The sequence below is a fragment of the Cariama cristata genome, unplaced genomic scaffold (assembly GCF_000690535.1).
Source record: "Cariama cristata isolate BGI_N322 unplaced genomic scaffold, ASM69053v1 scaffold34264, whole genome shotgun sequence".
NCBI classification, from domain to species: Eukaryota; Metazoa; Chordata; class Aves; order Cariamiformes; family Cariamidae; genus Cariama; species Cariama cristata.
In genome coordinates this window covers 1-12,317 of record NW_009614122.1, presented here as the reverse complement: position 1 = coordinate 12,317, position 12,317 = coordinate 1, and the positions used below count along the sequence as shown (strand labels likewise).

Below are 12,317 nucleotides of genomic sequence, written 5' to 3'. Positions count from 1 at the left end.
GTCAAGTTGTGCCAACAGATTAGCGAGGCACTGTAGGCCAAACTGATACATGGAAAGCCAGAAAAAAGCTGTAAGGCCTTCTGACTATCCTCTGCTGAGTGTATTAAATAAAAAATTACATCCAGCATCCTGGCTCTGGGGACAGGTCAAATTAAAAACTTAAGGATCTAAAAGAGTTGTGCATGACAACCAACAGCCATGCACTTTCCTCTAGGAGCAGCATCTGGAACTTTAGAGAGGTTTAGACTCCCTCTCAGCACGCTGTGGCTGATTTAGTGAGATGGAAGCCCTTTAAAGTGCTATCGGCTATGTGCCAGAGCCAGCAAGTAAGGAAATGCTTGGGATAGGAATATGCAATTCCTTTGGGAAGTGTTTCATTGTGTGAGGTAGGAATCTCCAGCCGCTCCTAGCACCTTCAGTCTTCGTCAAAACCTAGAGAGATGACTTGTTTCTTTTGAAATCACAATGAAAAGACAAAACGGATGCCAGGATTGCATTTTTTTTTTTCTTTTACAAAAGCGAGAGCATCCCAGTGGTTGGCTGCTCACGTGAAGAGGCAGAGGAAGCAGCATTGGTCCTAGAACAAGAAAGAATGGTCTATGAAGAAAAACCCTGGGCACAGGAGTCCCCCAGCACACAGCTGTCCCACTCGCTGTCTGGTTGCATGAAGTCCTCTCCCACGTCATGGCACCGCGCTCACTGGTTGGGGTGGTAAACCTGCTCCTTTCAGGCTGGCCTCGAGAGTAGCAACAAGGGCAGTTCGTTGGGAGATGTGAGTTTGAGCCTTCTCCCAGAGGGGAATTAATCAGAAATTAGACAGCATACCCCATGGTCGCTGTTTGTGGGGTGCTGGATTTTGCAGGTGCATATCAGGCAAAATATGTAAGCCATTGTCTGCTCGTTTCCCAGAGCAGAGTTTGGCCTACAGAGGAGCCAGATCCAGTGCAGGGCCAGACTTAGGACCTCACAGCACGAAAAGCGAGCGCATAAGCAGAATGAGAGCTCCGTGGGGATTTCCAGGACTTCCCAGTCTTTTAAGGGCTCAGGTCCCTGAAAGCCCTGTCTTCACTAACAAAGCCTCATCAGAAATGGCATTTTCAACAGAAACCAGGCCATTCAGTCCCTGCCAGAAATGCCTTGTCCACTATCACTTTGGAGAAGAGACGCATATATATGCCCATCTCAGGTTTGCCAGTATGCCTCCAAATGCCCCAAACACAACCTGTGTCAGAACAAGGGCTCCCAGGTTTTTTTGTTTGTGAGCCCTCACAAAGCATGCCTTCATACCACTGCCTCTAGGTTCCCTCCCCACTCTTTTGTTTTTGTTTTACAAGAAGAACCAAGCTCAGACATGCTGTCTGCACTGATATATGCAAAATCCTCAGACAGGCAGGTTTATAGCTCATTGCACCCATAGACAGGGGCTCCCAGACCATGGCTTGAGTGAATGCTCTGTGGCAGTCTACTCAACAGTGACATCCATGTGTCCCTTAGTTTGCATCTGGTGAAGGTAAGTGGGAGGTGAAAAATGTCAAAAGATTTGCAGATTTGGACTGATTCAAAAAGCTTGTGCGCCATGGCCATAAACTATACCCGGACAGGTGGACAGCCCATCTAGCTCCTAAGCGCTAACGTTGTGTTCCCAGTAGCATGCTCTGAATCAGCATATTAAATGTCAGTATGCTTTGTGGGGATCTTCGTAACTTACTTCTGCTTGCACAGCAGAATCCTTTTCCGTGGTAATGCACACTCCCAAAATAACACAAAGAACACCTGGTAGGAGTTGCTAGCAACACACAGGTTCATTTTTTCATCAAGTAAGTAGGTTAATTTCTGGCATAGATAGCCAGCTTATCACAGCAGAATGGAACCAAGCTGTCTACGCATGCTCCTTTAACTACTTCAAAAATGTCATTTTCCATCCTTGTGTAACTGGATCTGATAGAGTGCCAACTGGCAATATTACTAGCATGTGTCAGAACTAACATACACTAACACAAATGTTAATTCTCGGCCAGACTGAAGTACAGTAAGTAACTTCTGGAGCCTAGAAACAATGTGTGAAGGTATCCACATCGGCATTTATATTTATTGCCAAAGAACTAGCGACTGGTCCAGGAAAGGTCACTCACCGCAAGAGGCTGCTGAGCTCCCCCCCTGGCCCCAAGATTTTTAGAAGAGGATGGAGTCAGATATTCTGGTGATAGTCTGTAGCTTGTCTGAGACATTTGAGTCTTCCTCTAGGTATTGAATGCAACACAGTATTTCCTTGTAGCACTGTGGCTTTTCTGTAATCACAAATGATAAATGAAAAAGCAAACTTATTTTCCACTTGCTTTTACTTTTAATGCTTCCTTTAACACAATCTTTTAATGCCTTTCATTGCACAATGCAATTGCACAAGATTTCACTTAAAAAAAATCTTAGGAAAATACGGCTCATTTGCTCTCTTGCTACAGAGGTCAGACAGTTCAATCTTGCAGTACTGCAGTGTGTTCTTTCGTTCAGCTGTAAGGCATTTCTTCCCATCTGCACAGTGATTCCAGCAAGCTTTCTTTACTTAGCTGAATGCTTCTTGACTATCTCAAGGTACTCCTTCACATCGTCAGGAGATCCCAAGACAATAGGCACTCTTTGGTGGATATCCTCAGGCACTATATCTAGTATTGCTTGGTGCCCAGTTGTTGCTATTCCTCCAGCCTTCTCAATAACAAAAGCCATAGGATTGCATTCATAGAGCAATCTCAGCTAGAAGACAAAAATCAAAATGGCAATGGTCAGCCCAGGCAACGCTGAGAATCATGAAATGTGAATATATTTGGTGTTTGATTGAAAACCAATCAACACTCCAAGCACTCAATATTTCATACAAACTTTGACTCAGGAATGAAGTTGTGTGGATTTTTCTTTTAAACAAAAGACAGTGAATGCTGGATTTGCCCAATTTCAGCGCTTTCTCCATAGCTTATGTTTGCATTGTGCTCTTTACACAGAGATAAAGCTCGTATGTAAGACACAACCTTCAACAAGGCAGCAGACCACATAGGTCTGTGCGAAAAGAAAGAAAAACACTGGCCCTGAGTGTTTCTCAGAAACCATTAGGTTTCTCTAATGAATAACTGCATCTTATCTGCAACCTGAAGCAATAATTTACGGACAATTACAAAACAGATGAAAGGTCTTTGCTGAATAAACAGTCCCCTTGCTAGCCTGTAAGTGTGTGATCTTCCCTGACCGCCTGCTGTCCTGGCAGAGCCAGCCAGGCGTAGTTCCTCCAGATGAGGCATGGTTACCACGTACAAGATGCAGATGGTTTTCTCCTTGGTAGAGCTTCCCGTAAGGGGTGCACTACATCTACGTTTCTTACATACTAGCCTGTAATAGGAATCTCAGGGTATCGTGGGTTGTTTGCTTTGTAATGTTTCGCTTCATTGGGGCCAGCACGGTTTGGGCTGAGATGGTACAGAGAAGCCTGTTTGAACAGCACGTCCCCTGGTATGTTCCATAGTCTGAATATGTTTGGGGATAAAGAGAAGTCAGTGCAGCTGAAATAGGTTAGCAGCAGCCCTAAAATAGGTGTCTGACAACAGGTTGCTGTCAGTCATGACAGTGTGCGAGAGGTGGCCATACCCACACACCAGAGGTGCAAGCTACCAAGTTATAAAACATATGTTCTGCAATCAAAATACTGATCTGTGATAGAGAAATATCTAGATAATGTAACATCTTCTGTAACTGGGCTTACTCAGGCTTACCTTTCCTTTGGGACTTTTGGAGTTAGCAGGATACAGAAAGATTCCTCCATATACCAGTGTGCGATGCACATCAGCCACCATAGATCCTATGTACCTCCCACCATATGGTGAACTGCCATCCTACAGAAAGACATTTAAATAAATGTAACTTTTGAGCATATCAGGTTAATCTTTTTTTTTTTTTTTTTTTCCCTCTCTTAGTGGTCCTAACATCTAACTCCTCCATCTTGTGCTTCCTTGACAATATTCAAAGCAGTTTTGGAGAAAATTTCAGTTTCCTCCTCATTTTCTAATTGGGAAAATCCCAGGAAAAGGATTGACAGAAGATTTCAGGATCAATGAGTGGTAGTGCCAACAACAGAAAATGCATCCCAGCCCTCCATCAGTGCTCTAACCCTTGGAAAATACTACATTTCTAGTAGCAAAAAGATCAAGTGCTAGGAATTGATGTTGGGTTTTTTCCTTTCGTAGCAGAAAAAAATATCAAGGAGCAAAAGAAGTGATCTTTCCTACTTTTCTACCCATTTTTGCTAGCTTCTACAACCTTTTTGCTAAGAAGAAGTTAATAGTTGACTACTGATACTATTTCCTTCTTATACTCCAGAGAGTACATTTTAGTATTTAAATAAACACCTTAAGCCTGGTAAGATGCCAGAGGAAAACACCAGTCTTTGATGCAAGCAAGATCTGGAAGTCAAGAAGTGACACAAACGCTTAACAAGAGTAAATATTTACACTTCATTGTCGACGTAATAACTCCAGTGATGAGGAGGCGTAAGGCATGACAACAGACATGATTTTTACGGGCACTCCTTAGAGCTTCAGGCCTGCTGACGCCAGGAAGCTGCACGACCACAAAGTGGACCCTGAAACTACACCAGCTTTTCAAGTGAGAGGCCCCCTCAGGACCCAGCTTGTGTTACTGCTGAGCAATGACCCCCTGCCATCCCCGCTCGGCTCTCTGTCTACTCAGATGCTGCAGTGAGGAAGCAGCAATATCTGACACACCTGTCAGTCAAATTTGTTCACTACCAGGTGAGACTTCCTCTCTACTTGTCTACCAAATGCCCGGTTTTACCTCGAGCACTGTTACTCAGGCCCCCTGCCAGGAAGGAAGGTTAAAAAAAAAAAAAAAGAAAAAAGAAAAAAGAAAAAAGAAAGGAACGGAAGAAAAAAAAAGAAAAGAGGTGCAGTGTAGTACTGACAGATGGTGAAATACCTGCTCACATCAACAGCTGCTCTAATTATCAATCCTACATGAAGATAAATTTTAAACAGACAGGAAAGGAAGACAAGCTCTGAACAGTGCATGAGGCAGTGATTGATCATAAAGTTGGAAATTATGAGTGTTGCTTGTCATCAGAAATTTTCTCTGAAATAGGATCTTTTACCTCAGGGAATTTCTTCTTTTTGAGATACTCTGTGATTGCAGGATCAAAGTATTTAGCATAGCCTTCATTGAGACTGTAGATACTTCCCTTCTTTTTGATTTTCACATCCCTATCCACCAAAATGAATTCTCCAATTGCCTAACAATAAGAAAGAAAAACAATTCTTAGCGTTAATTGCTCATTTATTTACAAACCAAGGCAAAATCCAATCATACACACAATTTAGGAAAAATCTACTACCACTGCCACTTCTTTAATAATTCAGTACCTATGAAAAAGTGGTATTTGTAGTCTAGATGTGAAGTGGTTTGTTTATCCATAAAGCACAGACAAAGCATGAATCCTGGGGTCATGCAAGCTTCTTCATACTACCATTCCTAGCTCTCCATCACTTTTCCATGCCAAAAAATACTGCTCCCTGTAAATTTATTTAGCTCTCCACTCTTTTGCTAGACTTACAATAAAAGTACAGCTCTGAGGAGTCTGGAAACTGAGAGTGCCAATTGAAGCAATGCATAAACATCTTCAAATAGCTGTATATAACAATAAACTCCAGTTTGTCTTAGCTTGGGCTAACCGGAAGCCTGGAGTCAAGAAAGCCAATCTCTGTAACCAAGGGCTGGTCTGTTTAGTTTTCACTAAAGTAAATTTCCAAGTTAATGCCAAAAATAAACAAGATAACATGCACGCATGCTCAGAGTTAAATCTGCTATCTGAACATAGACAAAAATACATGCAGCTGCTTAAGCTGTTACTTAACAGGGAGCACCAAGTTTTATTTACTGCTGCTTGACCACTGCAGGTTCTAAAAATTTAATACTGGCAGGTGGCACAGCCTGACTAACTGATTACAAAAAAATAGGTCACTAAAGCAAACTACTTTCTGCTATGATCAATATGACTTTTATTTTAAAACTCATATGGTCAATGCATGCTAGAACATCAAACGCACCCACACACGTCACTTACTCTTTTACACATCATGGTGGGATCTGAAAACACAGAAGGTGGTTAAATATTTCTGCTTCTCTGGTTTACTAAGGTCCTAGCATTAAGGAAAAGATCAATAAGTCTTAAAGGGCATTCTGCATTGCAGAAAAGAGCTCATTTTAAATATCACGTGATTTGGCACATGCTGTATATTTGCTTCACTGACTTGGCTGTCTTCCTGTTGTTGAATCACACAGAGCACCGCTGCAGCGGGCAGGTAGAATGCAAAAATCTCTTGACGTTATGACTGATGGTTTATCAAGTGTATTTCATTTCTCCACATCAGCTTGAAAATTGCTCCTTTGATTTTTCGGGGGACAAACAGTTCTTAGAGACAGTAGCTTGTAATCGCTAATAAACAAAGAAACAGAAGACATTCTCACCGGATCCAGCATGAAACAGTTGACACCTCCAGCAGAAGTGGCCAGTACCAGCATTGTGGCACTCCCATAGAGAGCATAACCAGCTGCCACAAGATTACGCCCGGGTTGTAAAGCATCTTTCCCAGAAGGTTCATCAGGGGACACCTAGAATAAGAAGGAGCATAGTCAACTGTATTTCATTTCTATAGTTGGTACATAACAGGATGCTCTGGGATAGGGACGGTCTTCTACACCGTATCCATGAATGAGGTGGCACAAATGCTTCCATGATCCACAACTGAGATTCCTACTGGATGCACTAATACAAATTATATGGAGGAGACAAACACATTGATCTAGGAATGCTCTTGTATAAGCCTGGCTGGAATGCAGGAAGCAGGAAAGGATTAAGGAGATAATAAAGAGCTGTGTACCCCCTTGTAGGTGATGATGAACACAGCTTGGAGGAAAACTCCGAGGCACAGTTGAAAAGCAAGCGACGAAACATGACTCATGGAGTTCACAGCTAATCAAAAGTACTTGGGATTTTTTTGTGTTCTTTTGCTTCATACAAAAAAGAAGTCGAAAATAGTTACTTTGGGATGTATGACAACATACAACAGACGATTAAAATGAACAGTTGGGTGTGTTTTATCTAACTTACTTTTTCCCCCATCTTGTGACATGTAAATCTGGTATTTCAAGCTCCTTCAGACAAGGTTTCTGCCTTTCAGAGCGAATTAGACACTTCGAATGCACATGCCATGTTTCAGCTCCGGTTTGTGTTTGAAGCCTGTCCTCAGGCTAACAGGACTATTAGTACAGAGAACAAGAAAACCTGAAAGCACATTCCTCATGTAGATGACAGCCACATGGTATTTTGTCTCAGCACAAATATTCATGAAATCTAAGACGTGATTTGTTTGTAAGGGGTAATTCCTTTAGCTGGTTAATTAAATATCAGCCAAGCTTCCATGTACATCTAAGTACCTCATCTTCTAAGAGACTAATGCAAATCCCTCACAAATGTTGTATACAAGTGCCTGTGAAATAGCAGATTTAACTTAAAGCTGGATCGAAAAGTCTCTTTCATAAACAAGTTTAGTTAGATTTTATTAAGTCTTCACATGCAATTATATTTCGTCAAAAGGTGCACAATAATCGCTTTTCCTATCCTATATGAAAGCATTTTACCTTTCTATAGATGGCAAAGATGGTCCCAATGGAAACAAGACAGTCAATGTTCGATGAGCCATCTAGAGGGTCTATGCAGACTATGTATTTACCCTAGAAAATACAAAAGAGGGAACAATGAGACTAGTGACGTTACTTACCCACTTCCCCCAAATAAAAATACTTCAGTACGTAAATTTTCTCAGAGATTTTCAAAGCAGCACAAACCAAAAGGCTTTTATAGATCATGAAGGAGCTGAATTCAAATGTTAGAAATTATTTGGTCCAGAGTTCATTCTTGATTGCAACTGTGTGATTTGTGCCACAGCAGAAGATGGGAAATCTATAAAGTAATAGATGATGACACAGGAAAGGTGAGGTTTTTCTACACAATTTTTAATGTTAAAAAAAAAAAAGGAAACCACTTTTTAATTATTAGTTTAGCTTCATCTATTTAATTAATGCTGATCCATTTTGATAGACAACCTGTAATATCTACCATTTAGGCTACACTTTCTTGCCTCTAACAAAATGGCCTTCTAAATTATAAGGAAAAAAGCAAAGGAAGAAGATCAGCCTTTTTCATGTGGACCTAAAATGGCCCTCAGGGACATTAAACAGGCCTTTAACACCTGACATTCCTAAACTATACATTTCACTTTATCTGTGCTCTGAGTGGACAGATGATCAGAAATTACCTTAGCTGCTTTGTTGTCTTATCCTGGTTTTGGGGGGGTTTTCCACCCAAAAAAGAATGGTTCCTGCCTATTGCTGTATTAAGGATTCCTGTAGGAACAGGAAGCTGCCAGTATAGGGAAAACAGCTGAATCAACTGTACCTTTTGAATAGCTTGTTTCCCCCTTATTTTATCCACAGTCATTTTAATAATCCTGTGTAACAACAGTAAGTGTTTATTTGCTTTTTGTTTGATTTCACCCTGCATGCCAGAAACTTACTTAAGTCCACCAATGCTCTACTCTGCAGGTAGGAATTCTGATAAATACACCATATTAGCTCACATTTAGTTTAGAAAAGCATTAACACTGAGCCTCCCTCAGTGATCTTTGAGGATCTAAACCCATGTTTGTTCATATCTAAAACAATATTTGTTCATCCAATGCCTACAAAATCAATTTTGGATTTCTCAACAGGGAGAGAGACAGAACTGCTTCGACAAAGCGAACATTATTATACTTTCTAAATTATGTTTCAGTTGTTTGCTTTTGCTAAATTTTTACACAGATTTCTACATGATCACACCAGAATATTAGCTAGGAAAAAGGAACTATCACTCAACAAGTGCAAGCAGACTTGTGAATATAAATAATAATAAATAATAAGTAAAAATTATTTTTGTTTCATTGTTGCTAAGTCTTTCATAAGCTTCAAGGAGAATTTGCACGAATTAAAGAACTCAAGATTTGACCTGCATAGAACAGCCTTTCAGTGTCCTACTGACAAAGCTACTTCATAAAAGGACTTGACTGACTCAGAGCATAGTTCCAGAGATCAGATGGGATAAACAGGAAATAAGTTTTCTCCACAATTAGGAAAAGGTGGGAAGTAAAGAAGGTGCAGAGGAACAACAGAGAAAAAAAAAAAACAACAATAAACGTCAGTCTCAAGAGTAGAAATAACAGAAAGGACAAATGTTGACTGACACTCTCTGCACCACCATCCCCCTTCATTTGCCAGTATAAAAAAGTACGTGTTTTCTGAAATTTTTAGCTCGGTTTCAGTTTCTCAAATCTGAAGCAATACACCTGTAAAGGCTGATTTGAAATCAAGCAGGGAGAACTTTTAGAGCTACTAACCCGTTTTTCAGTTTCCACTATCACAGCATCTTTGTTTTCTTCAGACACGATAACACAGGTACTGAAGGATGACTTGAGCATGTTAATCACCAGGTCATTGGAGAGGATGTCCAACTTCTTTACCTGGTCACCTGTCACATTGGTAGACCCAGCAATTCCATAGCTAGACAATGGCAAGAGAGAGCATTTCATGAGAATGGGGCACTACGTCTTCCAAAGCACCCTGTTTCCAGCAACCTTATGCTTGTAAAATGTCTTGTAAAACAAACAGCACTTTTGGATGATATCTCAGTTCTCTAAGCTTGTTTTTTATTTACTGTCCAGTGGATTCTTGCTGAGGCCTGCTAACATTAGCTGTGGTGGCAAATCTAGAAGACACTGAACATGAGGAACACGCACAAAACAAGGAATCACCCTTCAATAGTCTGTAAACTATAGGCAAACATAGCCAGAGCAGGCTGGGAAGGCTGAATTACAATAATCGTGTTATTTAATGAGCTGTTAACTTTAAGACCTAAATGCTGCCCCTGAATCCTGATATTATAGCTGCATACCCTAAAAGCTAAGACTTCATTAGAAAACTTAAAAAGTAACAATGAATCTGACAACACTGGTTAAGCGATAACTTCGGTATGTAATTTGCTCCTGGTTAGTGATATGATGTCCAAATTGCAGTAGAAATACGTTGCTTATGGATAAATCAACATTTTTATGGTTCATTGTTTTCAGTTTTGATTTTAAGTACAAAACATTTCTTTGGGAATAAAACTGAAATACATATATGAAGTACAAATAAAACTCGGCGAGCTAATCAAAACCAAACCATCTGGCATCAGGAAGTACCAGGAGACCTTGTGATAGGTGATTACGAAAGCATGCAAAACAGAGAGAGGGGAAGTTCAGCTCTTCAAAGAGAAAAACAATAGCCAGCTCTGCACACATTCAGATGACGCTTACATACTTCAGCTACGATTCATTGATTAGGCTGAATACTGGTATTTAAGGCTTTTTGTAATAATGCTGAACACACTACTGTAGGAATGTACTGCATTTCTTCAGTTTAATGCGTGAGACAAAGAAAAAGACCTGGCATAATTCTTTGTCTTTCTCTCTGCTACAGCGGCTGGAACATTTTTCTGCAAGTGTGAAAGTGCTTTTAGAAAACAATGTACTTTGAACACCACGCTTGCCAGCAGAGGCACAAGTCCTCATCCTCAGAGCAGAAACTCAGTAAGGCCAGCAGTACCACACCTCCTCTGTTGGGGACTCCCGGAGGGGACAGCAGGGTGCCTTGCGCTGCGAAGGGACTGTGGCTGCTGGGCAGGGACTGTGGCCTCCCCAGCTGTTCTGCACATCTGCGGCTGGGCAGCACTGAGCATACAGCTGAGCCCACGGACAATCCAAAGAAATGGGCCCCAGCGATCCCTACTTGTTCACGTTCCCTGATAGCCAAGCAAAATCTCACCACCGGTTATAAAATGCAGTCTCACAGTGGGAGATGTACGGCTCAAGGAGGCTTGCAAGTCCGAAGCTGGCTACCCCAGCACTGGTGGAGAGTCAAATCCGTCGTAGGGGATCATAAGGCAAGGCTATCGGCAGAGGAATCGAACCTGTGGGCAGCTGTCAACAAACACACGTGTAGGACACATGAGGAATGGGATCTTACACCGTTACAAATCAGGTCACAGATGGGAAAGCCTGGTCTTTACTGATAGACACATGAAAGGCACATGAAAGGGCTAGCACACAGTGATAAACTATCACAGTTATAAAAAGTCTGAAGTCAAAACAGAGAAAAATAGTTCATACATACATAAAGTGGAGGATTTTTATTCTCTCTTGCAGCTGCTTCTATTTTATTAACTTCATTAACCTAATCAAATTTTTCAGCTCTCTGATACATTTTGTAATAAACGTTGCTGTGCACTTCCACTACATGGTTTGTAGAGGGAAATTAATTTTCTTTCTACTACATTTTCCATTAAGTAACGGACCACCCCATGTCTAAAGTGCCAATCAGCATACAATTTGGTTTATCAACAATGTGTAAAATGCTTAGGGGGATAAGTTACTTGCAACCAGTTTCAGTTACTTAACATTTCAAGAGCTCTAACTTCCTTCTGGTGCATCTCCAGAGCAGCTCCCCTCTGACCGGCTGACTACAGACACTGTGGTTCCTAACCAGTGCTCTTTCTAAAAGCCTTAGACATCTAAAGCTTCGCAGAGAAACTCAGGTTGCTATGATGCAACATGAAACCCACTCCCCACTGAATTTGGTTAAACACCTCATAGCACGAAATGGTGTTTTGATATTCAGTTACTGAGTACAATGAGCAATAATTCAGCCATCTGTTGACAGGCTTTGTCTTTCAGTCTGTTCGTTGGGTCTTCTGGTTCAAACCACCTGAACCTGCTGAAAGTTTGCACGTGGGTCTATCAGCTCCAGACATCTGTCAAAGACTGCACGCCTTATATTATTAAAAAGTCACAGGATCCGCTTCACTTGAGAAAATCAAGAGTTCAAGACGCTAAAGGAGTTCCTTACAGCTCTGTGCAAGGGGGTGGGTGGATGCAACCCCACTCACATGCCTTTCGGGTGACACCCACTATCCCCATCCCCACCACCCCGGGGGCGGCCGGATCCCCCGTGCAGGATGCTACCGGCGCTCCACACACACCCCCCCGCCTACCGGCAAACCCCCACCGGCATCCCGGGACTCACAGGTTGGCGATGCCCGCTTTACGGACGGCGGTGGAGATGGCTTTGATGGCCGTGCAGAGGGAGTTGAGGAGCTGCGTGAACTCCCCGGTGCCTTTCGCCCGCCTGCCTTC

General features: G+C 41.8%; 1 protein-coding gene across 1 annotated transcript; it reads right to left on the bottom strand.

Moving 5' to 3' along the window:
• Nucleotides 1-2,331: 2,331 nt before the first annotated feature.
• FBP1 (fructose-1,6-bisphosphatase 1) lies at nt 2,332-12,311 on the bottom strand (the record flags this gene model as incomplete). Its single annotated transcript, XM_009699288.1, has 7 exons — nt 2,332-2,748; nt 3,756-3,875; nt 5,147-5,284; nt 6,520-6,663; nt 7,693-7,785; nt 9,486-9,648; nt 12,208-12,311. Coding segments are annotated over 7 exons (954 nt in total), but the record flags the coding sequence as incomplete, so codon positions are not given.
• Nucleotides 12,312-12,317: the final 6 nt, after the last annotated feature.